Source organism: Notamacropus eugenii, chromosome 5, assembly GCF_028372415.1.
Source record: "Notamacropus eugenii isolate mMacEug1 chromosome 5, mMacEug1.pri_v2, whole genome shotgun sequence".
Classification (NCBI taxonomy): Eukaryota; Metazoa; Chordata; class Mammalia; order Diprotodontia; family Macropodidae; genus Notamacropus; species Notamacropus eugenii.
Genome location: NC_092876.1, coordinates 184,140,946 through 184,167,809, shown reverse-complemented (window position 1 = coordinate 184,167,809; position 26,864 = coordinate 184,140,946). Strand labels below are relative to the sequence as shown.

The window sequence follows — 26,864 nt, the reverse complement described above, 5'->3', positions numbered from 1 at the left end:
TGCTTGGGGGCTGCTATGTCATTTTAGTGACACAGGGCAGGGTGAGATAGCTAGGCTGCTCCTGTCTACCTATTATGTCCCTACCTCCCAGTGGGGTCTCTGCTTAGCTCCCCTCTCTCTTCTTTGCTTTGAGGTAAGTAGTTGTACTCATATACATAGATACTTTCATCATCAAGCGCCCTTGCTTTTGTAGAGTTAGAAAAGGGGGCAGATCTGGGAATCCAGACCAGTGACATTTCTTCATCTCTCTACTGTGGAACCCAGGCAGAAATGAGATGGTGTTTGTGGGTTATGGAGGCACAGCAAAGAGAGGGGTTTCCTTTGGACTGAGATGGACTGGCAGAGAAGAGGGACAGTGTGCTACAGTAGAGAGAGCACTGGAATGAAAAGATCTGGATCTGAATCTGGCTACTCCCTCTATGATGATTTTCCTGGGAAAATCATCTAAACTCTTCAGGCCTCAGTTTCCTGATAATAATGATTAAAAGTTTTAAATTCTATCAGCGAATGCAGTTCTATATTCCATCATAGATTGCTGGACTGGGACCACTTCAATCCTGTCTGTTTGTTTCTTTCTGTCTTACTTTTCTTTCATCTTTCTTCCAAATTTCTGGTCTACATCTGTCAAGCCTTTCCTTTCCCCTTGGAACTCTGGGAAAGAATGAGGATGTAGTCTAGGGAACCAAAGCCCCTTTCTCTGCCAAGCATCCTGAATGATGACTTCCCCTCTGAAGTCTGGGGCTAGGCCAGCATGGGTCTAGGGAGGGGGCGGGATGCCTGAAGCTTTTTTTTTTTTACTTCTTTCTCCACCCGCCACCATCTGCTGTTGGTGGTGTCTGTGTTGGGGGCCTTGGCATAGGGTTTCCCATTTCTTGGCATGATTTGAGAGATGGGTTTCCCATTCTCTCCTTCCTGTATCTTAGCAGGTGGGGGGCTGGGGGTGAGAAATTACAAGCTGAGCCCATGATATGACTGCTTTTCCCTGATGATGTCTGAGAAGCCTCCCCTTCCTCTGTTCTCCCTTCAGGCCGGGCCAGTCTTCACGATAAGGCGTCCCTTCGGCTGGAGCAGGTACGCTCAGAAGACCAGGGCTGGTACGAGTGCAAAGTGCTCATGCTGGATCAACAGTACGACACCTTCCACAATGGCAGCTGGGTGCATCTCACCATCAATGGTAAGTAGCTGGTATCCCTTCCCCCCTTCCCCTACTAATCAGTTCAGGGATACTGTCTTTAGTGATTTTGTTTCAAACACTGCAGGTGGATCCTTCTTTTTTTTTTCCCTCCCTCTGTTGTGCCTTCTTTATTTTGGTCCTCCTCTATAATTCCTGCTTCCTTTTAGGGAGAACTGAGTGCCAGTCTAGTCTAGGCCCACTTAGTCTCATTACCTATTCTCCCCAATGTCATTGTGATTCATGGGAGTCAAGGGTATGGTTTCTGGAGCTGGGGTGAGGTCTTTCTTGGGGGGTGTAATGGTAGGGGAATTTGAAGGTCTTCCTTGCCCCTTAATAGGCCCATGTGACCTGCTGTGAGCTTTGACCTAGCCTATAGCCTGAGTCACATGAAGCCGATGGAGCTTGCAGAATGGGTGGAACAGGAAGAGAGAGTGAAGCAGAGCTGAGTCAGAGCCACTAACATGAGTGAGAGAGGGTGGAATTATGTGTAGGGAGCTTGTTTGTGGGGAGGCCTGATGGAGGGAAGGCTTGGGGATGTCCTTGCTCCCTGTGTTGATAATGTGTATAGATTTCTTAGTTACTATGATGGATTTGGCTTTCTGGTGTTTGAATAAATGTCTTGGTTTGGTCTTTGAGGAAGAGAGTTTGTATTTTGCGAATTTACCCTAGAAATACGTGTGCCTATCCATAGTGGCTGCTGTGGATATTGCATTGGTGTTACCGGGTGTTTGGTTGTTGCAGAAATGATATGCTAAGACTATTTTTCTGCATAGATGAAGTGAGCAACCTCCTATGTGGCAAGACTTTAAGGCCTTTAGGAATTACCTTCTGCTCTCTGATGCCTGAAATCCTTACAACTTTATTCCTAGAGCTCAAGGTTTTGATCCCATGTCAAAGTGTAAAAGTTTTCAGGTGGCATAAAACTTTTAAGTTGTTAGCAGTCACTTGTACTTAACTCTTCAGTGAGTTTAATGATGAGTGTTTACCTTTTAGTTTAATGAGGACACTAGGCATCTGGGGAATGGGAGACCTGAGGGCACCACCAAGACAGAGAAGTACAGAAAGGGATGACTAGGGGTGTAAGAAACTTCACTTGTTTCAACATTTTTCCCAGGGTAAGTCATGAAGTAGTTTTGTGGATGTGAAGCTGCCAAGGACCAAGAACTCTGTGTGTGTTTGTGTGTGCATGTTGGGGGGGGGGGGGGTGGGGAGAGAGAGAGAGAGAGAGAGAGAGAGAGAGAGAGAGAAAGGGGGAGAGAGACAGACAGAGAGACAGAGACAGAGACAGAGACAGAATCTTCTCTTGAGAGAAGTTGCCTTGGTTGATCTAGAAAGAGATTATTTTACCCTTAGACTATGGGAATAGGTCCTGTGCTTATCATACTGATCCTTGGAGATCTGGGAACTGACTGTAGGTGGGAGGAGCTTATAGGGCTGTGATGTGATTTGTAGTTTAGGTCAGGAGTGTCGTCTGAAGAATAAAGACTCTGGGCATTTTGCAGGTTGCCCTTTCTACGGGCATGTCAGCTTTAAGCACTTTGAGTCCCAGTGCCCTGGCCAGGTTGAAGCAGGAATGAACCTAGGTCTCTAGTTTAGCAAACCAACCTCTAGGGAGTTAATCCTGCAGCGAGAAAAGACAACTAGATCCAGGCATCTTGGTGCCAGCCTCTAGCACTAAATGCATGAGGTTCTCAGTTATTCACATGTGCCTGATTCGCGGCAAATTTTAAATCTCAGCCAGGCTTCCCCTGGCACTCGGCATGCTCTTGAGTCATCTCCCCTTGCTACCAGCTGCTGTGTGTTCAGGGAATGAAAATTCATTTTAATATTAGCTCAAGCAAAACATAATTAGGAAGGTAAATCTGCTACTAAAAGAATCACATAATGTATGCCAATGCCAAGAGTACTAAAGCCATTTCATCTGCTGTGTGCAATGTCTCTTCCCAGTTAGATTATAAACTTCTCAAAGGCAGGGACTGGGTTTTTTCTTTCTTTTGTATCCTGCCTTCAGCACTGCCCAGTCCAGTGCTTTGCCATCAATCAAACCAACAAGCATTTATTATTATATAACATCATATTATATTAACCATATGCATATATTATATTCAATATTATATATATATTTATTAACCACCTACTATGTGTCAGGTACAGTGTTAGGTGTTGGTCACGCAAAGACAAAATTGAAACAGCCCCTGCCTTCCAGGAGATTACATTCTATTAAGGTAGACTATAGCTACTGTGTTATAAGGCAGTATGTTATTGTGGGAATTCACTGCATTCAAAATCAGAGCATCCAAGTTCAAATCCAGCTGTTAGTATAGTGCCTGACATATACTAGATGCTTAATAAAGGCTGATTGATTGAAATCCCCATTCTGTGTCTTCAATTCCACAAATAAACATTCATTAGTTATCTTTTTCATGCAAGGCATAGGAAATACAAAGACGAAAATGAAACAACCCTTGTCCTTGAAGTGCTTATATTCTGCTGAAACTAGATTTTATTTACTACTTGTGTACTTTGGCCAAGTCATTTGGTCTTTCTTGGCCTCAGTTTCCTCATTTGTAAAATGAGACTCTGGATCTAGATCAGGAGTTCTGTAAGGTTCTCTTATATTTTGGTGGCCTAAGAGTTTTGGTAGGTGGGCTATAAAATTGAAATGTCATGTTATTGTAAATAAAAGAAAACATGTAAGTAACTTTAATGTAAGTTTTACTTACCCAGTATGGTAAATGTAATATTTACAGAATAAACAAAACTTGCTTATTACTCATACACACCAACCTCAAAACATGCCTTGAACATGCAAAGAACAACAAAAATATTTTGCTCTTATTGAAAGGAAATTGTGCTTAGTTAAATCTCCCTGTTCTTCTTTAGTGCCGCCAGCTTCAACATTCAGTATGCTATATGGTCCCTCATGAATAAATTTGAGGACCGTTGGTCTAGAGCAGGGGTGGGGAACCTGTGGTCTTGAGGCCACATGTGGCACTCTAGGTCCTCAACTGTGACTCTTTGACTCAATTCAAACTTCTCAGAACAAATCCCCTTAATAAAAGGATTTGTTCTGTAAAACTTAGATGCAGTCAAAAGGTGACACCCAAGGACCTAAGGGCACATGTGACCTCGAGGTTGCAGATTTCCCACCCCTGTCTAGAATGATCTAGTCCTTGGAGTTCTTTCCACTTCTAATTTATAACTTTGTGATGAGTCTCTCCTTGTTGAGCCTTGACTATATCATGATTCCTTAACTGCTTTTAAATTTGTTGACCCTTGTTCCCTTTCCTTAAGTAAGGTGAGGAAAAAATGGAATGAAATTGTAAAAGGAGAAATGGGTGTTAGGTTAGATTCAAGGAAGGACTTTCTGATTGGAAGAGACAGAAGAAGTATTAATTTCTTTCCCCTTAGGTCTTTTGGAGCCAATTGATTAACAAATATTAACCATATTCACGGCTATATGCTCAGTATTATGGAGGACATAGAGTAGTAAGACACCACCAGTGCTCAAAGAGAGCTTACACTCTACCTGGAGGAACAGAGTAAGTCTCTCTCAAGGTGAGGTGATAAACTGCCATCCTACCTGAAAACAGAACTGGATATGACTGCCTCAGGCCACGAAGACTCTCCTGTACTTCTTCTCATGATTCAAGGAGAAATGTCCAAACCCCAGTCGAAAGAACTAGCTTGTTTGGCAAAAGGTATTCTTTGATGGAAATCACTTTTCTAAAATGAAAGGCCAGTGAAAAATTGCAGCTACAAATTCATTCTCCTTTGGTGTTTTCTTTGAAGACCAGCTGGTCAGAAACAAACCCAATTATTTCTTTATCGGTCATAAAATACCTGAAAAGCCTCAGCCTTGTTTTAGGTCTGTGAATTACTTCCAAGAGAGGCCAACCTATTACTAACCTGCACTATTAATTATAGGGCACTTGTAGAAAAAGAATTAAGCCAGGAAATGCATCTGGCAAAGGAGAGCCTAATTCAGTAAATAATCGAGAGTCAAACCATTATTTTCCTGAAAACTGGAAATTGCTTAAAGTACTTTTCTGATTAGCAACTAAATAATAAAGTAATTGTGTAATTAGTAATTAATTTGTCACTTCAGGACATAATTTAATTTATTATCTTTTTTTTTTGAGCCTGCCACCAGAAGTAGTAGATGCTAGCTATATTTCAAAGGGCAGAAATGCTGAGGCTCACTTGAGGACCTGAGAGTTAGAATGCATGGGTCCCATTTCTAAAAGATGGGATGATTTTTTTCATTAATACTAGATGTATTCTTGAAGATTAAGCAAGGATTGATTTCTCATGTAAAAATGTGGCCCAATTCAGCTTATTTCAAGTAGCATTTATTAAACATTTTCTGTATACACTGGGAATACAAAGGCAACAATGAAAGAAAACTTTTCCTAAAGGACATTATGTCCTACTAGGAGTATGTGGCATGGTCAAAGATGACTAGATACAAGCTATATACAAAGTAAATACAAAAAAAAATGTGTGTGTGTGTGGACACCATTAATAAGTTGCATGTATGTGTGTGTGTGTGTGTGTATGTGTGTGTCTGTGTGTGTGTCTACGAGGGGAGAGGGAGGAGAGGAGTGGTAATCAGGAAAGGCCTCATTAGGAGGTGGCCTCTGAGCTGAGTTTTGGGATTCTACGAGACAGAAAGAAGGAGGTGGGAGGTACTGCAGACATGATGGAGGGCAATCTGGGCAAAGTAATGGAGGTGGGAGATAGAATTCATGGAGAGGGAATAGTAATGATGGCAAAGGGACAGGATGGAGAGGAATGTGAAATCAGCCTGTGAAGGGCTGTCAGTGCCAAGCAGATCACCCGAAGGGGATAGGGAACCAGTGAAGTAGGCGAGTAACATGGTAATGTGGTTAGATTGTGCTTGTGTGGAGAATGGACCAGAGACAGGAGAGCCTAGACTCTAATAGGAAACTATTGCAGTAGTCCAGAAAAGAAGTCATAAAGGTCTAAACTAGGTGACAGTGATGTAACTAGAGAGAACGGGATAAATCAGAGACATACCATAGATGTAGCATCAATGTGGCCTGATGGCTTACTGGGGGTACAGGTTGAAGGAAAGCACTAATGAAGTACTTGCTGTGTACCCAGCACTGTGTGGGGTGCTTTGGGAGCTAAAGAAGACCTGGAAACTATATCCTGTGACTTTGCTTATGTGTTTGTGGGCATAGATAGAATTTCAAGCCCTTGAGAGGCATCATGGCCTGGTGGATAGAGGCTTTAGAGTCAGGAAGATGTGAGCTCCTCTTCTACCTCTGAAACATCCTGTCTGGCTGTGCACAAGCCCCTTAGCCTCTCGCTGCCCTAGGTGACTCTAAGACTTTGTGTGGCAGAGAAGGAATCAAGCAGTGTTGTGGGAAGAGAGAGTTTCCTCCTTGGGGGAGATCCTCGTGCCAGTGAAGTCTCAGGTGTTGTCTCTCTCCTCACTAAATTCCTTGAGATCAGCATCTGTTTTATTTTCAACTTTGAGTCCCCAAGACCTAGCACAAGGCAGGGTGTCTAATGAATGGTTGTTGTTTGATTAAATGTGCATGAGAATATCCTCTCTACCTGTGGAAGCCCAGTGAGGAAAGAATGTTGTCTGAGAGGTGCGGGGAGCAGCTCAGAGAATGCCTAGGAGAGGTTTCTGGGCTCAAGGGATCCCCCAGGAATCGGTTTTAGGCAGTATCTTCTTGACTTTTGTGAGCTTGTTCCAACCTGGTGCCACATGGTTGGCTACCTGGGGGGCCGACTTTATCCTGTTGGCAAATCCACAAGCCTGAGAAACCTGGCCCAAGGACTGTTCACTTGAGGCTGCTGGTCAGGAGTGAGGGCTGTGCAGATCTTCTCAGAAAGGGGCTGGCCAGATAGCCTAGTGGTTTGATATTGACTGGATTACTATCTCAAGCAGCTCAGGCAAATGAGACTGAGTCTCTCAAAGCCGGATTATCCAAACAGGATGGAGTTTTCATCAAAATTGGAAAGTAAGGGAGGAAGAGAGGACACAGAGAGCAGGATCTGGAGTGATCAGAGGATTTGTAAGGGGCACAGGGTCATTTAGACAGTGGAGTCTCTACCTCTGTGGTGGTAGTTAGAGAGGGAAGGAGACTCCTGTTGCTGTCTTTTGAACACTGTAGTTGGAATGTAGCTCCTCACCTGTGCTTTAAGGAGATAGAAATCTATTTCCTAGCCTTCCAGATTGGAGGTGTGAGGGCATCACTGAACTAGGGATAGCTAGGGGGCTATGTGTGAGAGGGGTGGCTGGAGCCAGCTTATGCCAGCTTAGGAGAGCTTATTATTAAATTTTCAGCATGATAATTTACATCTCAGACGCTGGCAGACACTATAAATCAGGGCTTGATTTGTTGTTTTGATATTTGTTTAGACAAGGGAAGGGAGATACAGTAGACATTTAATATTTGCAGGTACATACAATAATGCATGTAAATGCTTTACGAATATCATCTCACTGGATCTTCACAACAACCTGGGAAGTAGATGCTCCTATTATCTGCATTTTACAGTTGAGGAAACTGACTTACCTAGGGTCACCCAGCTAGTAAGTGTCCAAGGCTGGATTTGAATTCAGCTCCTTCTGACTCCAGACCCAGCACTCTTTCTTTTGCACCACCTATTTGCCTCAAGAAGGTGATGGGGGAAATTTTAATAATGTAGATTCAGCTTAAAAGTATAGCGTGCATACCTTTTCCTTCCCCAGAGAGCTGGTTGTTAAACATCTGCCAGAATATCCCTAGTTATGTTGTGAGATGCAGACTTAGAGAGGTAGCTGAGTTTGAATCCTGCCTGTGTTGTGTGACCTCGGACATATCACTTACCTCTCCTCAGCCTCAGCTTCCTTATCTCTATAATGGGAAGAAAAAGGCTACCTTCCTTATTGTGTTTTTGCTGTTCAGTCATTTCAGTCATATCTCCATAACTCACTTTGAGATTTTCTTTGCAAAGATACTGGAGTGTGCCATTTCTTTTTCCAGTCATTCTATAGATGAGGAAACTGAAGCAAACAGGGTTAAGTGACTTGCCCAAGGTTACACAGCTAGTAAGTGTGGGAGGCCAGATTTGAACTCAGGAAGATGACTTCCTGACTTCAGGCCTCACACTCTATCTACTGCACCACCTAGCTGCCCTTAATGCATTTTGGTGAAGATCAAATAAGATAATTTATGTAAAACCCTTTGCAGATCTTAAAACACTACACAGATATTAGCTATTCATTATCATGGGGGAGATGACTTTTGCTTATATGCGGCATCTGAATAAAGCATGTAGTAGTCTTAGTGCTTATGGACCATGCACAAGACATTTAATATCCTTAGGACTTAGTTTACTCATCTGTAAAACGAGGAGTTAGACTAGATGGCCACTGAGGATGTTCCAGTTTTAGATTTATGATTCTACATATAATGATGGATAGGATTTGTGATCTATGCTACTCTTCTCTCATGGAATGGGGTTGGAGGACCCAACCCAAGGAGGGGTTGCAAGTGTAACTCATTTTGTCCCTCATTCTTCCTTCTCACTTTCAGCACCCCCTACCTTTACGGAGACACCCCCACAATACATAGAGGCCAAGGAAGGCGGCAGCATTACCTTGACCTGCACAGCCTTTGGGAACCCAAAGCCCATTGTCACTTGGCTCAAGGAAGGGACCCTCCTTGGGGCTAGTGGGAAATTCCAGGTAAGTGGTAACTTCTGAGTTGACAACTACACAAGAACCCAGCTGTTTTACTACAGTGAACCAACAATTATCTGACTCATTCTGTGTCTGGGTGTGTAACCTGGCAATCCTTCATTCAAGGACTCAATCAACCTAGTTCTGAGCTTAAAACACCTTACTGTGCCACAGACTTCTCAAAAACTGTCCCTAAGCTTTGGAATTCATCCCTCCATCTCTGTCCTAAATCCCAAGTCACAATTGAGGTTAGCTAAGATTTTGACCTATCAAAGGATTTTAGGATTTGGAGATGGAAGGGACTTTAGAGAGCATCTCATTGATCTCCCTTACTTTACAGAGAAGGAAACTGAGACATGTAAAAGTGAAATGAATTGCTCAGACAATAAGCAACAGAACTGGGATTTGAACCCTGGACCTCTTTCTGAAAATTTCATATTCACAAAGGAAGAATAAAGACTTCTCTTCATTTGTTATATAAATTTATATATAAGTTCATAAATTTATAATTCAAATATGTGTGTCATAATATCCATATATCACTATACATAGTTCTCTATCTATCTGTCTATCTGTCTGTCTATCTATCTATCTATCTATCTATCTATCTATCTATCTATCTATCTATCTATCTATCTAACAAAATTCTCAGAGTGCCTTAAGGTTGCCTAACTAGTAAAACCTTTCTAATCTTTATATACTTTCTGTGTCCTGAATCCTCTCTTGGACTGAGCCCCTGGAGATGCAGTAGCCATCATGGATGGACATAATCTAGGCAAGCTGTTCTCTTTCCATCAGGCAGGCCTTCTTCCAGGCTCTCTTTCTCTCAGACTCACACATCCCTTTCTCTCCCCCTTCTGACCCACCCTTCCCTGGGAAGAATAATCAACAATTGGTTTATATCCTTAATAGGATCAACCTATCCATGAGTCATCAAAGATCTAGTGCACATGTACTGAGGAAAAAATACAAATCTTGTCCTAATAGGATTTTTCCACTATAAATACTTTCCAAATCTTATTTTTTCATAGATCCAAGTTGGGTCTTTGAATTCAGCCTACCTGCTCTTTGTTTTCCTATATATACATTTTTGGAGGCAATTGGGGGTTAAGTGACTTGCCCAGGGTCACATAGTTAGCACATGTCTGAGGCCAGATTTGAACTCAGATGCTCCTGGCTCTAGGGCCAGCACTTTATCCACTGCACCACCTACCTGCCTAAGTAATTTGATTCTCAAAGATAGTCTCTTATTCTGTCCAGTTTGAGTGTAGGTGCTGGGAGGGGGGTGGGGTATGAAGACTAAAGAAATGATCCATCGGAGAAGGTTCTTTGAGGAGGGGAATTTTAAGCTGGGCTGTAAAGGTAGGAAAGGAATAAAGATTTTCAGTGGAGAAAGGGGAGGGCAGCTCTGGAGAGTAAGGAGAAATAAGGAAACTTCCTCTTGCTTACATCAATAACTCATGTTTTCAAATCATGCTTTAACGCTTCTGTAGGAATTATAGGGGCAGTGTATCATGGTGGGTTGGGAGCTGCCCTCAAAGCCAGGAAGACCTGAGTTCAAGTTCTATACCAGACATATCTGGTTGTGTAACTCTGGGCAAGTCACTTGACCTCAAAATGTTTTATGTAACTCTGAGTTACAGAATAAGTTACAGAAAAGGGGATGATCTTCTATGTTAGAGGGAATTTTCTCACCCTGGAGTTCCCTATTCTAATGAAATAACAGGAAGAGCTTGTATATCTATTCCCTTTACTTATAACAGCTTTGTGAACTAATTGCAAATATTATCACCACTTAAAGATTGGTATGCTGAGGCTCAAGAAGGTTAAATAATGTGCTCAAGGTCACAGAGCTAGTAAGTATAGGGGCGTAGATATGAACCTGGTTCTCTTGACTAAGACTAGAACACTTTACATTATGTCACATTGCCTCTCATGTCACCTGTTGTGGCTGTTTAGTCATCTCAGTCATGTTCTACTCTTTGTGTTCCTATTTGGGGTTTACTTGACAAAGATTTGCCATTTCCTTCTTCAGCCTGTTTTACAGATGAGGAAACTGAGGCAAACAGAGTTAAGTGACTTGTCTAGGATCACACAGCTAGTAAGTGTCTGAAGCTGCATTTGGACTCAGAAAGATGAATCTTCCTGACTTCAGTGCTTTATTCACTGCACTGTCTGTCTGCCCCTCATGTCATGCTGGGACTGCCTTAACTGTAGCCAGCTGATGCTACTGTCTCTCCAGAGTCTGAACTTTGTTCTTTGTCCCTTTTCCCTTCTCCCACTTCAGGTGAGTGATGGGAGCCTGACAGTAACATCTGTGAGTCGGGATGACAGAGGTGCTTACACCTGTCGAGCCTATAGCATACAAGGAGAGGCTGTCCATACCACCCACCTGCTGGTCCAAGGTAAGAGATGTTTTCCTAGGCTTGTCTTCTTCCTGGTCATTTCCAGGATAAATATGAACTAGAACATGAGTAGAAAGGTCCGGGTGGAGTGGTGGTGGCAGGTGTATGACCCAGGATGAGCTAGGCAGAGGATGGAACACCTGGACCCCTGGCCAAAATTCTCATAGTGACATATAGGCAGTATGCCAAACTCAGACCCTTGTGAGTGTCATATAGATAAGGCAATAATAACAGCAACAATAAAATTAACCAACATATATTATATAGTGTGCCAGGGTACTATACTAAGTGCTTTACAATATTATCTCATTTGATCTTCACAACAACCTTAGGAGGTAGGGTCTGTTATTATCCCCATTTTACAGATGATGAAATTGACGCCAACAGAGGTTAAATAACTTACTCAACGTCATACAGTTCATGAGCGTCTGAGGTGGGATATGAATTTAAATCTTCCTGACTCCAGACCCAGTGCTCTCTCTACTGTGCTTCACATATGGAAGGAAAGTCTTTGCTGGATCTCTGTCTTAGTCTGTGGATAGCAGAGTCCTTTGCCATGCCTCCTCCCTCCCCAGGAGAGGAGACCTCCTTCAGGCCATCCATTAGTGATGACATCAATAAATAAAGATGGGAATTTGATCCAAACCCCAGACATTTAAATAACATTAAGGGCGTTGGCCCAGCCAGAGTCTGCAGAGTCAGGGCTAGAATTTGCTGTTGCTTCCTGAACAGGGACTGAGGGCACCCCAGGAGGGCGCCTGGCACACAGTAGACACTTAAAAATGCTTATTGATTGATTTCTCAAGAAGTTGTATGTGTGTGTGTGTGTGTGTGTGTGTGTGTGTGGGTGTGTGTGGGTGTGTGTGGGTGTGTGTGGGTGTGTGTGTGTGTAGGAGTAGAAGTAGAGGGTCAGGACAGTTCTTATCATTAAATGCCCCTGTCCACCACCATGGCCTGTGATGCCATAGTAGGCCTGGGCCTGAGTGAGAGGAACTGCTGAGGCTGCTTCTCTTCCTGCTTCATGTTTTAGAGTAGATCTCTTGGGAGATACAATATTGATTTGCAGAGAAGGGTCCGAGATCCCTTTGCATCTCCGATGAACATATCCCCTTCTCTGGGAAAAAGGAAGTCAGCTAACTGACTAGGGTCTTTGTGCTTCCTGAAAAGAGGAAGGTCAGGCAGGGACTTGGCTCTGCTGGAGTTTGATGGCCTTCCTTCTCCCTGATTTTTCTCCCCACCTCCTTCTTTTAAATTTTATACCCTCCCCTCCCCCTACCCCGAAACAGCTGGTTGAAAAGAAGCAAAAGCTTCTTAGTCTTCCAGAAGCGAGCTTATTCCTTGCTCCAGATTTAGAGTGCTTTTTCTCTTTCCCAGCCCTCTCCTCTGACTCTAAGGGCTCATCTGGGGAGGAGGGATTGTCCAGAAGGGAATGGAGATGCAGATGGTTGGGGCAATGATTGTCAAGTCAAGCAACAGGCATTTATTAAGTGCCAGGCAGATTAGTGCAATGGAGGTTGCCTGCTGGTAAAAAAAAGTCCATTTGGGACTGAATCATTGGGGTTATGGTCATGGGGGCAGTCTCCAGGATGCTTCCTGCGTCCTTTGCTTTCTCTAAGACCTGGTGAAGGAGCAAGAGCCCAACTATACAGAAGTGACTGCCAGCATCTCCGTGGCAACCATCTAAATCTGGGATTCTTTCTCTCCAGGGTGGGTCATCACTCTCTCCTAGAGCTCAGGGTAGCCCTTCCTAAGGAGCTGGGCTTCTTCTTTGGCCTCTGGCCCTCTGCCTGTCCCTGAAGGTGAAATAACTGTTTGTTTCTTCCACTCCCATAGGACCTCCTTTCATAGTTTCCCCTCCAGAGAACATCACTGTCAACATATCCCAGGATGCTTTGCTCACCTGCCGGGCTGAGGCGTATCCCGGCAACCTAACCTACACCTGGTACTGGCAGGATGAAAACGTCTACTTCCAGAAGTGAGTGTACCTGACTGGTGTCACACATGCCCCTGCCTGCCCCCTGGACTGCCCATACTATCTACTTATACTAGGTGGCAAATCACCAGGTCCCCATGTAGAGTCTGTTTGGCACTGTCCTGGGGGCTTTGGTTGTTCACTCTAACTCAGTGAGACTTTTGATATAGAGGGGCAGGCACTGCCAAGCCTGAAACAAGAAGCAGTGATGTCCTGTGTCTTATGCTGGGAGAGAGAGGAGCAGAAAAGTCTTACTATACTTGAAAATGCATGTATTTTGAGATGTCCTTTATTTCATGCTATGAGAGGGTCCTTCCTGTTCATGTCTGCTAGGACAGAATCACTATGACACTTTTTTGGATCACATGGAGGCCCCACAAACTCTCTGTTCTAACACACTTCCCATCCTTCCTTGCTCCCCTTTGTGTCCCACAGCGACCTAAAGCTCAGAGTACGAATCCTAATTGATGGAACGTTGATCATCTTCCGGGTGAAGCCAGAGGATGCGGGAAAGTATACCTGTGTCCCAAGCAACAGTCTGGGCCGTTCCCCCTCAGCCTCAGCTTACCTGACAGTGCAGTGTGAGTAGAGGTGAAAGAAGGGAGCTGAGGTGGGGCTGAAGAGGATGATTGGGTTTCTTTCTGCCCAGGGACTTTATGGATGTTTTGGTGATAGCCGTACCTGAGGTCAGAAGGATCATAGGATTATAGCTTTAGAGTACAATCTCTCATTTTACAGATGAGAAAACTGAGTGATCATTTGAGAGGTAAGAGTGACTTGCCAAGTTAGCAGGATCAAACTGGAATTATATGTGGGAATGATAAGGCAGTTTAAAAACTGAGAAATCAAAATTCTAGCAGAGGTGGACTGGCCCTGATTTCTCCCTACACTGGGGTCCTTCACTCAAGTGAGAGAGATTCTAATAGATGAGTTTCCTCATAGAAGGACTTTCCCAAGGTCACACAGGATTTGAACCCAGGTCTTCTTGATTCCAGAGCCAATTAGGACCCTCCTGGGTACTTTATTTCCCATTGTTCATTGAGATGAATCTCTTCCTAGTGCTGGGTGAGCTTCCCCAGGAAACTGACTGGACAATGGCCAAACCTGAGAAGGACTTAAGGAGAACAAGGCCCCATTCCACTCCAGCCCACAACCTAGGCCTTGCTGGCATTAAGACAATTGCCCTGGAATTGTGTGCCAACTGGAACCTCTCCACTTTGCACATGTGGCCACTGTGATCCTTCTTTCAGGAAGTTTGGCCTCAGGTCTCTGAGAGAGTGTAGGATCAGAACTTAGGATATCTCTTTATTCCTTTCTGTGAGCTATGTTCTTTGTTTTACCCATGACCGTCAACTAAGATTCCCTTAATCCAGAAAGTAGGGTAGTGAGGGGAGAAAAATCTCCCCAAAGATGAATCTACCTCAACTCTTCTCTGTTTGTTTTTTTCACTAGGCTGTTTGTATCTAGGCCATGACTGCTCCCCCTTTCCCAGGTCAGAACAGCCTAGTGTTGCTTTCAGTATTTTTTTTTTATTAATGACTTGGATATAGAGGGCATGCTCCAAAACTTTACAGATGAAACAAAGCTAGGAGTCACAGCCAACAAATTGGATGATAATCAGTATCTAGAAAGATCTTGACAGGTCAGAACTTTAGGCCAGATCCAATAAACAGAAGTTTAAATGGAGTAAATATAATGTATTAAACTTGGGTTCATCAAACCTTTTCCATGAGTACAAAATTAGGAAGGTACATCTAAATGTCAGATATGAGATTTTTAGGGAAAGCTCAGTGAGTCAACAGTGTGATAAAGGCCTGGTGTCCTTAATGAAGCAGCTAGGTCGTAGAGACCTAGAAATGTCCTCAGATGCATTCCATATCAACTCCTCCATTTTACAAATGAGAAGACTGAGGTCCAATGAGGTTAAGTGACTTTCCCAAAGTCAAGCAGGATTTGAACCCAGGTCTTCTTGACTTCTGAGCCAGTTGGTTCTGTAGTCCTACCATCCTCTGTGCTGGTCAGATTACATTTGGACTATTGCCTTCAATTCCTGTCATCACATTTGCTCTCTCTCCTATTAGAATGTGGGCTTCCTGAAGTTACTGCCTGTTTTTGCCTTTCTTTGTATCCCTAACACTTAGCACAATGCTTGACTTGTAGTAAGTGCTTAATAAATGTTGACCGACTGAGCATGTATTGGGAAGGGCATTGACCCACAGAAAAGGGTCATTATGATGGAGAATGGCCTCAAGATCATGCCATATGAGAATGGATAAAAGAAATAGGGCCATGTTTAGCTTAGAGGAGTGGTTATTTGTCCTTTGCTTTCAAAGAGGACCAATGACATCATGGAAGTGATGTTTTCGCTGGTACATGAATTGGATTTAAGAGAGGCAGAGTTGCGCAAAGTCATCAGCCTCACTCTCTTCCAGAGTTATCAAAGTCCAATGGTAAGACACCAGTTAGGATGACTGGTGATGGCTTGGGGTGCAGTGGATGACCAATCTTTGCTTTGGTCATGTCAAATTGTTCTCATCTCCCCATGGGGGAAAGGGGAGAAGTTTTTACATGCTTGGGGTAGACATCTTCCTAACTCACTGATGGATTTGAGTCCCATCAGTTACCCTCAACCTGGTTTAGCCTGTCTACCAAGATGGTTTTACGTGGGTGTGGCTGCTGCTCATGCTACTGCTTCTTGGAGAGGAATTAGGAAGACTGGAGGAGAAGGCTGAGTACAGTAGTACCTTCAAGTATTTGAAAAGCCCTCCTATGGAAGAAGAGTAAGACTACATGACTCCAGAGGGTAGAACTAAAAGCTTCTATGACCTCTACGCAAAGAAAGCTTTCCTAACAATTAGAGCTATCCAGTTATGGAATGGACTGCTTTGGGAGATAGTTAAACCTCACTTGAGGCTTCAAGTGAAGGCTGGATGACCCACTTGTTGCAGATTCTATGGAGAAGTTTCTGGTTCTGATGGCTTTTGAGGGCTCTTCCCACTCTGAGATTCTCTGCCTCTGTGAGTCCTGTGAGGTGGCTGATGATTCAGCCTGCTAATCGACAATGCTTCAGCAGCCAGTTGTCATTACCCTCTCCCCCCTTCTGGCAAGCTGGGACCATGAAAAGGGGAGAGAATAATGATTAATGAGGATTAATTCCTTCCTTTTGACTTGTGCAAGCTCCCATCACAAAGGAGGCAACAAAAGCTCCACATTATTGTTATTTCCGGTGGCAAAATCTGTTTCTTGTTGACTGTCTTGGGGAGTTGCTCACACCTTTGAAAGCCAGATCAGATTGGTGGTGGTGGTGGTAAGGATAGTGGGAAACCATAGTGTTAGGAATGTGATCTGGAGACAGAGAGAACAGGCAGTGACAAAATCTTCTCTGTTCTCCTGGATGTTTAAGATTCTGTTTTTACCGTTCCATTGTCCTCAGTGGGACTCTGACTCTCCCTCATAGAATCCCCAACTTGACATTCTAACTGTCTTCAGTCCTGGGATGATTATGTTGAAGAGGAAAGCCTGGTTATGCCTTTATCTTTGCTGCATAAGAAAACTTGTGTAATAGCAGAGACTCTAGATTACTGTTAGGCATATTAGGAAAGATTCCCAGACTTTAAAGGTCTGAGAGGCTCAAAGGAAAGCAAGTGGTGGAGGTCATCAGGGGCTTTCCATTGAAAATCTATGGTAAGCCAAATCAAGCCAACAAAGCATTTGTATAGTTACTATATGCCCAGCATAGAGGTCCCTTGGAGGATACAAAGGAAGTAGAAGATAGGATATTTCACAGTGCTTACAATATGTTTGGGGTGATAGAAGTACATAATAACAATAATGATAACTAGCATTTATAGAGTGTTTTGAGACTTACTAAGTACTTTACAAATATTATCTCATTTTATTCTCACAACAACCCTGGGAGGTAGGTGCTATTATCATCTCCATTTTTACAAAGAAGGAAACTGAGACAGAAAGCAGTTAAGTGATTTACCCAGAGTCATACAATGTCTGAGGCTGGATTTGAATTCTGGCCTTCCTAACTCCACAACTAGTGCTCTGTCTACTCTGTCACCTAGCTGTATATGAAGAACTAGAAGCCTAGAACAGATGTGCATAGACTCCAGAGTCCTGTCATTCCCCAGAATAGCAGAAATTCTTAGAAGATTCCTAAGGGAAAACAAGTGGAAACAACTCTGGGAAGTTGGTGTAGTCTAGCTCTCAGAAGTCTTCTTCTCTTGTCATAATCCTACCCACCCCAAGTCAACAGGAAATGAGTAAATGGAAGTTCTTCATTCAGGAGAAAATTGCTTCCAGTCACAGCTGATTGATTCTTGGAATAGAGTATGTCACCTGGGTGCCCTCCAGGGGATGATCAAGCCACTTGCTGTTAAGGGGATTCCTATACAGGGTCAGGTTGAACCAGTGATCCCATAGAGACCCCGAGTCTCCATGATTTCTCTGAAAAATCCCAGTTAAAGTCCCCATCCTCCAGCCTCCAGGCAATGCTTAACTCAGAGCCAAGTTCCTCCTCTCATCTCTCCACTGGCCCCACTCTTTGCTTGTACTTCTTTCCTCTTCCGGGCTTCAAAGAAAATCTAGGGAATTGAGATTTATGGGTGGGCGAGACAAGGATCTTTATTTCTGCTAAATGGCAGTATTCAGAGTACTTTCCCATTCATAAGTCCTTTTGAAAACCTTGAAGGGAGGAAAAAAATACCTATCATATAAAAGTAGGAATCTACCTCTAAATCTGTAACTTGGCCTGGTATTTATATAATGCTGCCTGTCTGAAGGGCTCAGAGCACATTGAAGATGCCACCTCATTGATCTTCACTGCCTACCCAGGACTGAAGGCTTGTTCTTTCCAGCTTTTCTTTTGGGGCACATTAAGAGGGCAGTGACTCACCCTGTATCACAGAGAATGTCAGGATTAAGTCCCTGTTCCCAAGGATGTAGCTGAAGCTCTGTCGGTGATCTCATGCTGTGTCTCTCATCTTTCTTTTGATAGAAGAGCCATAAAAGCTCATTCTATGTAGGCATCTGCTGTGGGGTGGGTAGACTGAGTCACAAAGCTGTTAGGGATCTGGGGAAGAGAGGAAGAGGAGAAAACATAGATAAGTTCTTGGGCACTGATCTCTTTTTGTTTGGGGTGGGGCTGGAGAAGGGTATAGCCAGGTTATGAAAAGCTGCAGGACACTGAAAGCAAGTCCTCTTGGGAGACCAGTGCTTCTTTTTGGTCCAGGTTATCTCTGAGGGACTCTGGCTGCAATGGAGGTGGGAAGGGAAGAAGAAACAAAAATTCCAACTATGATTTTCAATTATCTGGGTTCCTACCTTTATTGTTTCCCTCTTCTTTCTCTCTCCCTCTCCTCCCTGTCCCTATGCAGACCCAGCCCGTGTCCTCAATATGCCACCAGTTATATATGTGCCGGTGGGAATACATGGTTACATCCGCTGCCCCGTAGATGCTGAGCCACCTGCCACCTTGGTCAAATGGAATAAAGATGGTCGTCCCCTGCAGATAGAGAAGGTAACACAAAGCCTCCCTGGGAAGGAATCCATAAACTTCCCTATCATACATGCTTGGCTTGGGTCTCTATCTTCCCATTAGAAAATATCCCAAGGCCTCTGCTTTTCTATGGATGGAGACAAGCAGGAAGTATTGGTCTCTTTCAGGGCATGGATTTTGTCTTCTATTTCTTTTTTATTTCCTTATAGGTCTTAGAACAGTAGTGTGGAAACAGTAGGCTTTTGATATTTAGTTTGACCTGTTCATCGTCTGTCTTTGGGCCTGGACAAAGACTTAGGGGGTTGAATGATACTTGTTCTGGCTCTCCACTGATCCCTTTGTTTATGCTCTGACAGAACCTGGGTTGGACCCTGATGGAGGATGGCTCTATCCGCATTGAAGAGGCAACGGAGGAGGCTCTTGGCACTTATACCTGTGTGCCTTACAACACCTTGGGGACAATGGGCCAGTCTGCTCCTGCACGTCTTGTCCTGAAGGTGAGGGACCAGGTAGAGAACTGTATGCAGAGCATGTCTCTGCACATATATGTGTGTTTTTTGTAGGAGGATGCTTCTCTGGCTGAACACATGCTCATGTATATATGTGCTTTTCTTCTAAGGATCCCCCCTACTTTACGGTGCTACCAGGCTGGGAATACAGGCAGGAGGCTGGCAGGGAATTGCTCATTCCCTGTGCTGCAGCAGGAGACCCCTTCCCCGTCATCACCTGGAGAAAGGTACTTTTAGTATCCAGGGAATCATACTTGGAGGAGATTGACTTGGTCTTATAGGGAGGCTCAGGATCCTGGCTTATAATCTATGAAACTGATAACTTTTAATTACACAGATTCCTAGTTGGAGTGGGCAAGAGGCAAGAGGCAGGGGTCTTGGCATGTCTTGTATCTTGGGTACTCTTGTGGGAGGGGGGGAGCAGCTAAATGGTGCAGTGGATAGAGCACCAGTACAGGAGTCAGGAGGACCTGAGTTCAAATTTCATCTCAGACACTTGACACTCACTAGCTGTGTGACCTTGGGCAAGTCACTTTACCCCAATTGCCTCATCCTGGGCCATCTCCAGTCATCCTGATGAATATTTGGTCACTGGATTCATATGGCTCTGGAGGATAAGTGAGGCTGGTGACCTGCACAGCCCTCCCTCACTCAAAACAAAGTCAAGTGCAAGTTATGTCATTATTTCTCTGATGGCATGGTCTTCTTTGTCAACAAATGACAAACACACTCTTGTAGGGAGCAGGGGAGGTATGTAGGGTGGGTCTTCAGGCATTGGGCCTTTCTAGCCATTGTGTCTCTTCGTGGGCTCCTGAGATGCTGGTGGCTTCTTTCCACCTTCCCTATTTTTCCTTCTCCCTTTGCCCTTCTCCTTGCCCCCGTGTTTGCCCAAGGTAGGGAAACCCAGCAGAAGCAAGCACAATGCCCTGCCCAGTGGGAGTCTTCAATTCCGTGCCCTGAGCAAGGAGGACCATGGAGAGTGGGAGTGCATCGCTACCAATGTGGTCACCAGCATCACTGCCAGTACACACCTCACAGTCATTGGTATGCTTGGGAGACTTGGCAACGGGCCAGTGGGGTGGGGCAGGAGTAGAGCTGAAAATAGAAGATAGCCTGAAGAGAAGCCCAAGAGAAGTGTTGACCTTTGCATTCTCCATTCCTTATTGCTGTACAGAGCAAGTTACCCACATGTGATCTCTGCCCTCTGAGAGCCCTATGATCTAGGCCAGGCCCATACCTTTTGCTGAGGGCTCCCCGTGCTTTCTGTTGGACTCTGCTGAAGAAGGACAGATTGGAGCTCGCAGTTTGGCGGGGGGGAGGGGGGGTGTGTGGGGTGGTGGCAGCGTATAAACTCAGGAAATGGACACAAGGCACAGAAAGCAGACCTATATAGACAGTTCTACAGGGCTAGGTACTTAAGCATTGAGAGGGGAAATTGAAGTGATTGGAATAACTGATATTAGTCTAAAAAGGCACTGGAGAAAAAGAGTACTCAGTTGAGGTCTAAGAGGCAGGTTGGAAAAGAGAAGGCTTGATAGAGGGTGTGGGGATGGAGGAATCAAGGAAAGGAGCAGAGGGCAGAAGGTAGACACTTTTTCCCTTGAGTGTTCATATCTGCAGTACTCAGGTCCCAGTGTCAGTATTGCTCTGACCCTTTGGGGGTTTGCTGGCTTAGAGGAATTGGTGGCTTATATTGTGACAGAGTGTATCTATTCAGCCCACATTGGAGGCTAGACAATGCCTCTCAGAGGAGGTCACTAGCAGCTGGCACTGGCTACAGCCCTGTTTTAAGGGGAGGTGTTCTTTATTCTCTCTAGCCTAGATCATAGGGAGTTCATCTAAGAGCTAAGGGTTTTGCTCCCTTGTGACATCCATCTCTAGTCTCCTTAGTGCCTCCTGCAGGCAGTGGATGGTACTTTACTCTTCAGGGTGCTTGGTTTTCCTACCCATCCTCATTTTCTTAGACTAACCAGTAAGGTTATGAGGCAGGAAGAGGTACTCCATTCAGGTACAGTACTCCTCAGCCGCTTTTGGGTTTTGGGGGGAACTTCCTTATTTCGAGGGCTAGCCCAGTCTGTTTCAAATCATTTCAGCTATGGGTTTTCTTTTGCATTTTGTCCTCAGGCACCAGCCCTCATGCCCCCAGCAGCGTCCGGGTCCTTGTCTCCATGACAACTGCCAATGTGTCCTGGGAGCCAGGCTATGATGGCGGCTACGATCAGACATTCTCAGTTTGGTACGGCCCTCTGTGAGTCACCCCCGCATGCTTTGCTCTGCTTTTCCCTCCTGACTTCAACCATTACTCTGGGGTGGATAGTGAATAGTAAAACAAGGGGAGGGCATCTTTGGACTGATAGCTCCCAAGATGGTGAAGAGGGTGGGGTAAGCCACTGGGATAATTCTGGGGGCTGAGACAGAGACTGAGAGCATCCCCTAAGCTCTACTCTTTGGGGTTTGTGGGACTTTGTGGGGATCCACTTAGGCTTTAGCATGAATTGCCCAGAAGATTATCTTTGCTGCCAACTCCCTGGCTCATCTTACTACCCATTCTCCCTTTTTGACTCTTTACTTGGCTTCTCTGCCCCACTGACTGGGGTGCGTAGGTGGGCAGGACATGGCACCACCAAAGACGCTTAGGACTTTAGGGAGATGACCAAGCCCAGGGCCTAGTGCCTGATTCCTTTTCTGTCCCTTCCTGAGTAGCTCTAGGGGGGGTGACTGTCACCTTCCTGGCCTCAGATTTAGGCCCATTTTTTTCTGAGTCCTTGGTTATTTCACACCTGTGTTTTTTGTCTCTTCAGTAAACTTATCCAGATGCAGGGATGTGGATAACCTAGTAGATGGATGGGTAGGGATCCCAGATGGACTTGAAAGGAAAGGAGAGTAAAACATAACTAGTAATGGACCTTTCTCTTCCTCACTGAATATCTTCTTTCCACTCTACTACCCTTTCTACCCATCCTGTGTAAAGAGCCACAGAAATCTGCATGAATGGCATCCTTGAACAGGACGGGAAAAGCCTCCTCACTTTCTTTTGCTTGGACATGTCTCACCTTAGTGAAAACTGTCAGTGGCTTCTTTTCCATGCATGGCTTGAACATAGGCAGAAACTGGTGGAAGGGAGTCTGTAGGGCAAAGAAAAGTCCTTTGATGCTTTCCAGTAGAAAGGGAAAGAGACTCCTGCTAATAGGACTTGATGGAAATTCTCCCTCCTCATACTTGACATTGGAAGGATGCTTTCTTTCTCTGTCTTTCTCCCCTGGAAGCCACAAAGGACCTGAGAGTGATCCTGCTCTCTTCTGCTTGCAATGGGGCAGGTGGTTCAGATCAATCCAAGAGGTGTCCTCACCCACAGAGGACTTCATCATTCTTCCAGTAGGGGGCAGAAGCTAAGGGGACAGGATGCTCAGCTATCCTTTGCTTGCCTAGAGCTCTGTATAGCTCTTCTCTCTGGGTCTCCTTTTCTCCATCTGTACCAAGAAGGGTCTGAACCTGGCTCTCCAATTCCTCTGCTTCTACCAAGTGGGCCATCTCTACCACCAGTGTATCCAGGACCTACTTACTCCTGAAACTGGTTAATAGGCACTGTTCCTTTTTATTTCCTATCCTTTGATTTTTATATTCCCTCTACTTGGCTTCAAGTTTTGGGATACCACCCCCTTTCATTCTTTATCATAGTTCCTATCTATGCTTTTGTTTTAAGCCGTGGCATGGGCAGAATAGTTAACGGATAGTATTCCCCCCTTCCAACTTCTAGGAGTTTATTAATCTAGTTATAATACAATGGAGGATAACTATTGACATCTAGTGAGCCCAGAGGAGGCCTCTTTCCTACTGAATCTTACTTGCTAATCTATAACTGGCTGCCCAAGAGGGCCCTAGAGGTCTCAGGGAAGGTGGGGGGAGATGAGGAAAGGGTCTGTTAGTAAACCAAATCTTGCTTCTCTGTTCCACGCATCCTCTTGGCCCTAGCTTGTCCCCTTCCCCCTTAAGTATTATTTAGAATATGGTCAGCTTGGAAAGGCAGGGTCACTTTGGGGTTCTTTGCTTCCTTGCCTCTTCTAAGACCTGCTGGAGAAACTAAAAGGAATGACAGTAATTGGAGGTAGGTCAAAAGTTGAGACCAGGACTTACTTGTGTTGTCATGGTGGTCCCCTGAAATAAGGCAGATGATAATGATAATAATGTTATTGATACAATGCTTTAGAGTTTGCAAAACACTTTGCATGTTCACTCAGTCGATCCTCACAATAACCCTGGAGGTAGTGGCTTGTCGGGAGGTGGTGAGCCATCCTTTGGTGAATACTCTTAGGGGGCAGAAGCAGCAAAGGCTGAATCTTCTGGGAATTACTTAGTGACACCTGCAAGGAGGTTGTAGTCTAAGGAAGAAGCTTCTGTACCTAGTAATGAAGGGACAGGGTGATGGGAGGAGACTGGGAATGCCTTGTGGGGGTGGGGGTCCCCTTGCTGCTTGTTTGTAGCTCCGCTCCATGTACTTTCTGCCATTATTTATAACTTGCTTTCATGCCCTGGGTGAGTGGCAGGTAGAGTGCACCTCTCTTTTCTCTCTTCTACCCCTATGTTCCCCTCCTCCTTCCCCCTCTTGTGCCATCTTCCTCCCATTCCCCCAAAATTCTTTGTTTGCCCTTGTTTGAACACTTAGTGCATCTTTCTTCTTTTTAAACACCCTTGTCCACCCAACCAGGAAGAATTCTGATGGACTGGGCCTTCTCTAGCTCAGTTTGCAGACAAAACTCAGCCTTAAAGTTGGGTGGGACAATGTCGCCTCCTAGTGGTGACATGATCACACTGCGCCCTTAGACTTTGACGCAAACTAGGTAGAGTGGCAGGAAATCCCAAGGAACAGGAGGGAAAGCCAGTCCTCCAATGCCTACCCCATCCCCTCCTCAGCTTCAGCACTTTGCATGCAATATGTGCCTTTTCTGCGAATCAGTGCCTTATGCCCCTCTGGCCCTCGCTGCAGGAGAACCCATGAACATCTCTGCCACAGCGGGGGGGTGGCATGGGATATGGAATGATAATCTTTACTTGGGAGCCTTGATTGGAAACGCTAACCCAGGGATTCTTAACTTTTTCTGTGTCATGGACCCCTTTGACCATCTGGTGAAGTCTATGGACCCCATCTCTGAATAATGTTCTTATATGACAAAAATTAAACACATAGGATTTGAAAGGAAACCAATACTACTGATATAAAGATGTCTTTTTGGGGTATCTTACTCAAGTCCATGCACCTTTTTAAATCTATAGACTATGAAATCCAGGTTAAGAATTGCTGTAGTCCTTGAGTGATTCTAAATTGAGGTTTTTCCTTCCTTTCCTGTGAGGGATATTGGCCTAACTGCAAAGGGGCAAGGAACTAGGACCCTTGGGTCCCTTCAGTAACTTCTCCTCACTCTCATTGTTCTTTCTTGTGCCTAGATGCTTTTCCTTTTCCATGTAGTCCATCTCACTTCCCCTAAAGGCAGAGCCTGAGAAAATGGGTGTTGTTTACTCTTAGCCACATCCATGATGGACTACTATCTTTTTTGTGAGATTGTCACCAGGGTGGAATTGGGTACCCTACTCCCCACCCCACTCCCAGGATCTGGGCCTTTGACCAATGACTTGTGGACTAAATTGTTCTTTGAAATATTTTCCTTTGGAAAGGAGAACACCAATGGCCCGCATCCCTGGAAATGTTACCTTGTGGACAGATATCATGGGGACTGGTGCAGCTTTTGCTGATCATTCTATCCTGGTCATTATCTCTTTTTGTGCTCAGGTCCACCCACTGCCACTTGCTTGAGAACTCTCCAAGGAGCCACCTGGTCCAGTGTAATCAGCCTTTTTCTTTATCCCCTCCCTATATTTCCTTCCTTTCCTTCTCTTTGACCAGGATGAAGCGGGCTCAATTTGGGCCTCATGACTGGCTGTCACTGCCGGTACCGCCTGGACCAAGCTGGCTACTGGTGGACACTTTGGAACCTGAGACAGCATACCAGTTCAGTGTCCTGGCACAAAACAAGTTGGGCACTAGTTCATTTAGTGAGGTGGTCACTGTGAACACTTTAGGTGAGCAGCTCCTGGTCTTTATATGATCCTTAAGGTTTTGCATTGTATGAGTGGCCTGTGGTACATATAATCAATGTGCAACCGAAAGGCCTTCTTGGAAACAAACTCCTGGAGAACCTCAAATTAGATGGGAAGGAAAAAGGTGGAGCTTGATTCCTTCCTCTTAGGTCACAGATCCACGATCACCTTTGGCTTCAGAGGTGAGAGGAGAAATCTGTCCTTTTTTTCCTTCCTCCTTTCCCAACATGATGCGACTCCTCTTACTGTGCTTTTTGGTTCTAGGGATTACGTGTTGAGTGGTTGTGGCCCAGTCCTTTCTATTGGGTTACCCCCAAATATATCAGCAGGAAGGATGGCCTCTTCCTAGTCAGGGCCAGCTGCTGCGTTCTCCCTCCTCATACTTGAAATTGGAAGGATGCTTTCTTTCTCTGTCTTTCTCCCCTGGAAGCCACAAAGGACCTGAGAGTGATCCTGCTCTCTTCTGCTTGCAGTGGGGCAGGTGGTTCAGATCAATCCAAGAGATGTCCTCACCCACAGAGGACTTCGTTATTCTTCCAGTAGGGGGCAGAAGCTAAGGGGACAGGATGCTCAGCTATCCTTTGCTTGCCTAGAGCTCTGTATAGCTCTTCTCTCTGGGTCTCCTTTTCTCCATCTGTACCAAGAAGGGTCTGAACCCATGAGGCCCACAAGCGAATGTTAGGAGCTGTTCTTGTATCTCTGGGAGAAAACTAAAAAAGCAATCCATTTTTATTAGGACCAGCTCTCTTCCTATTTCTTCTCACAAATGGTGGTTACATTTTTCCTCCTACTAAAATATTTTTTCAAGTGGATCCTCCAGAGCAATCTGAAAGTGGGGTATTTTAAGTGTCAGGTCCCTTAAGACATAGCTATGGTCCTGATAGGATTCTTCCTTTGTATAAGGGAAATATTTGCAGTGAATCTCCCCTATTTCCCTAAAACTGTTTCATGAAACTTTGGGGACTATAACATTCAGGGATATTAAGAGTCTTGAAGTTTACTTTGGTACTATGACCCCTTTGGGATATAACCATTGTTGGAGGGTAGCCAGAGGAATGGGGGTGAGAACACTAACCTCTCATTATTTCCTATGACACTTTTCCTTGCCTTTCTCTGCATTCCACTCTAGCATTCCCTATCACAACTCCAGAACCCCTGGTGCTGGTTACCCCACCAAGGTGCCTCACAGCCAATCGGACCCAGCAAGGTGTACTCCTGTCCTGGCTCCCACCCGCCAACCACAGCTTTCCCATTGACCACTACATCATGGAGTTCCGCATTGGAGAGCGCTGGGAGATCTTAGATGATGCAATCCTGGGGACAGATGGAGAATTTTTTGCTAAGGACTTGTCACAGGTGAGCATTGTGGTTCCAGTCCTGGCAGTGGGGATGCTAACATAACCTAGACTTCCTCTTGTTCATATTCTGGTGGAAGGGGCAGCTAGGCAGTGCAGTGGATAGAGCACTAGTGCAGGAGTCAGGAGGACTTGAGTTCAAATC

The 26,864-nt window shown here is 44.8% G+C and overlaps 1 protein-coding gene across 8 annotated transcripts in view; it reads left to right on the top strand.

Annotated features, from left to right (window-relative positions):
- Positions 1–26,864, top strand: part of IGSF9B (immunoglobulin superfamily member 9B) — a 79,688-nt gene that overhangs the window by 17,975 nt on the left and 34,849 nt on the right. For 6 of the 8 annotated variants that reach the window (XR_011967551.1, XR_011967552.1, XR_011967549.1 and 3 more), the window contains exons 3-14: positions 1,028–1,174; positions 8,734–8,885; positions 11,167–11,284; positions 13,118–13,259; positions 13,692–13,837; positions 18,641–18,783; positions 19,119–19,259; positions 19,382–19,498; positions 20,165–20,315; positions 21,396–21,519; positions 25,171–25,346; positions 26,494–26,720. Coding sequence is in view for 3 of the 8 variants with exons in the window: in XM_072611624.1 (XP_072467725.1) it covers positions 1,028–1,174; positions 8,734–8,885; positions 11,167–11,284; positions 13,118–13,259; positions 13,692–13,837; positions 18,641–18,783; positions 19,119–19,259; positions 19,382–19,498; positions 20,165–20,315; positions 21,396–21,519; positions 25,171–25,346; positions 26,494–26,720 (1,784 nt within the window). In the remaining 5 variants the exon portion in view is untranslated. The remainder of the gene's footprint in view (positions 1–1,027; positions 1,175–8,733; positions 8,886–11,166; positions 11,285–13,117; positions 13,260–13,691; positions 13,838–18,640; positions 18,784–19,118; positions 19,260–19,381; positions 19,499–20,164; positions 20,316–21,395; positions 21,520–25,170; positions 25,347–26,493; positions 26,721–26,864) is intronic. The other 2 variants (XR_011967550.1, XM_072611626.1) reach the window with 1 other exon arrangement.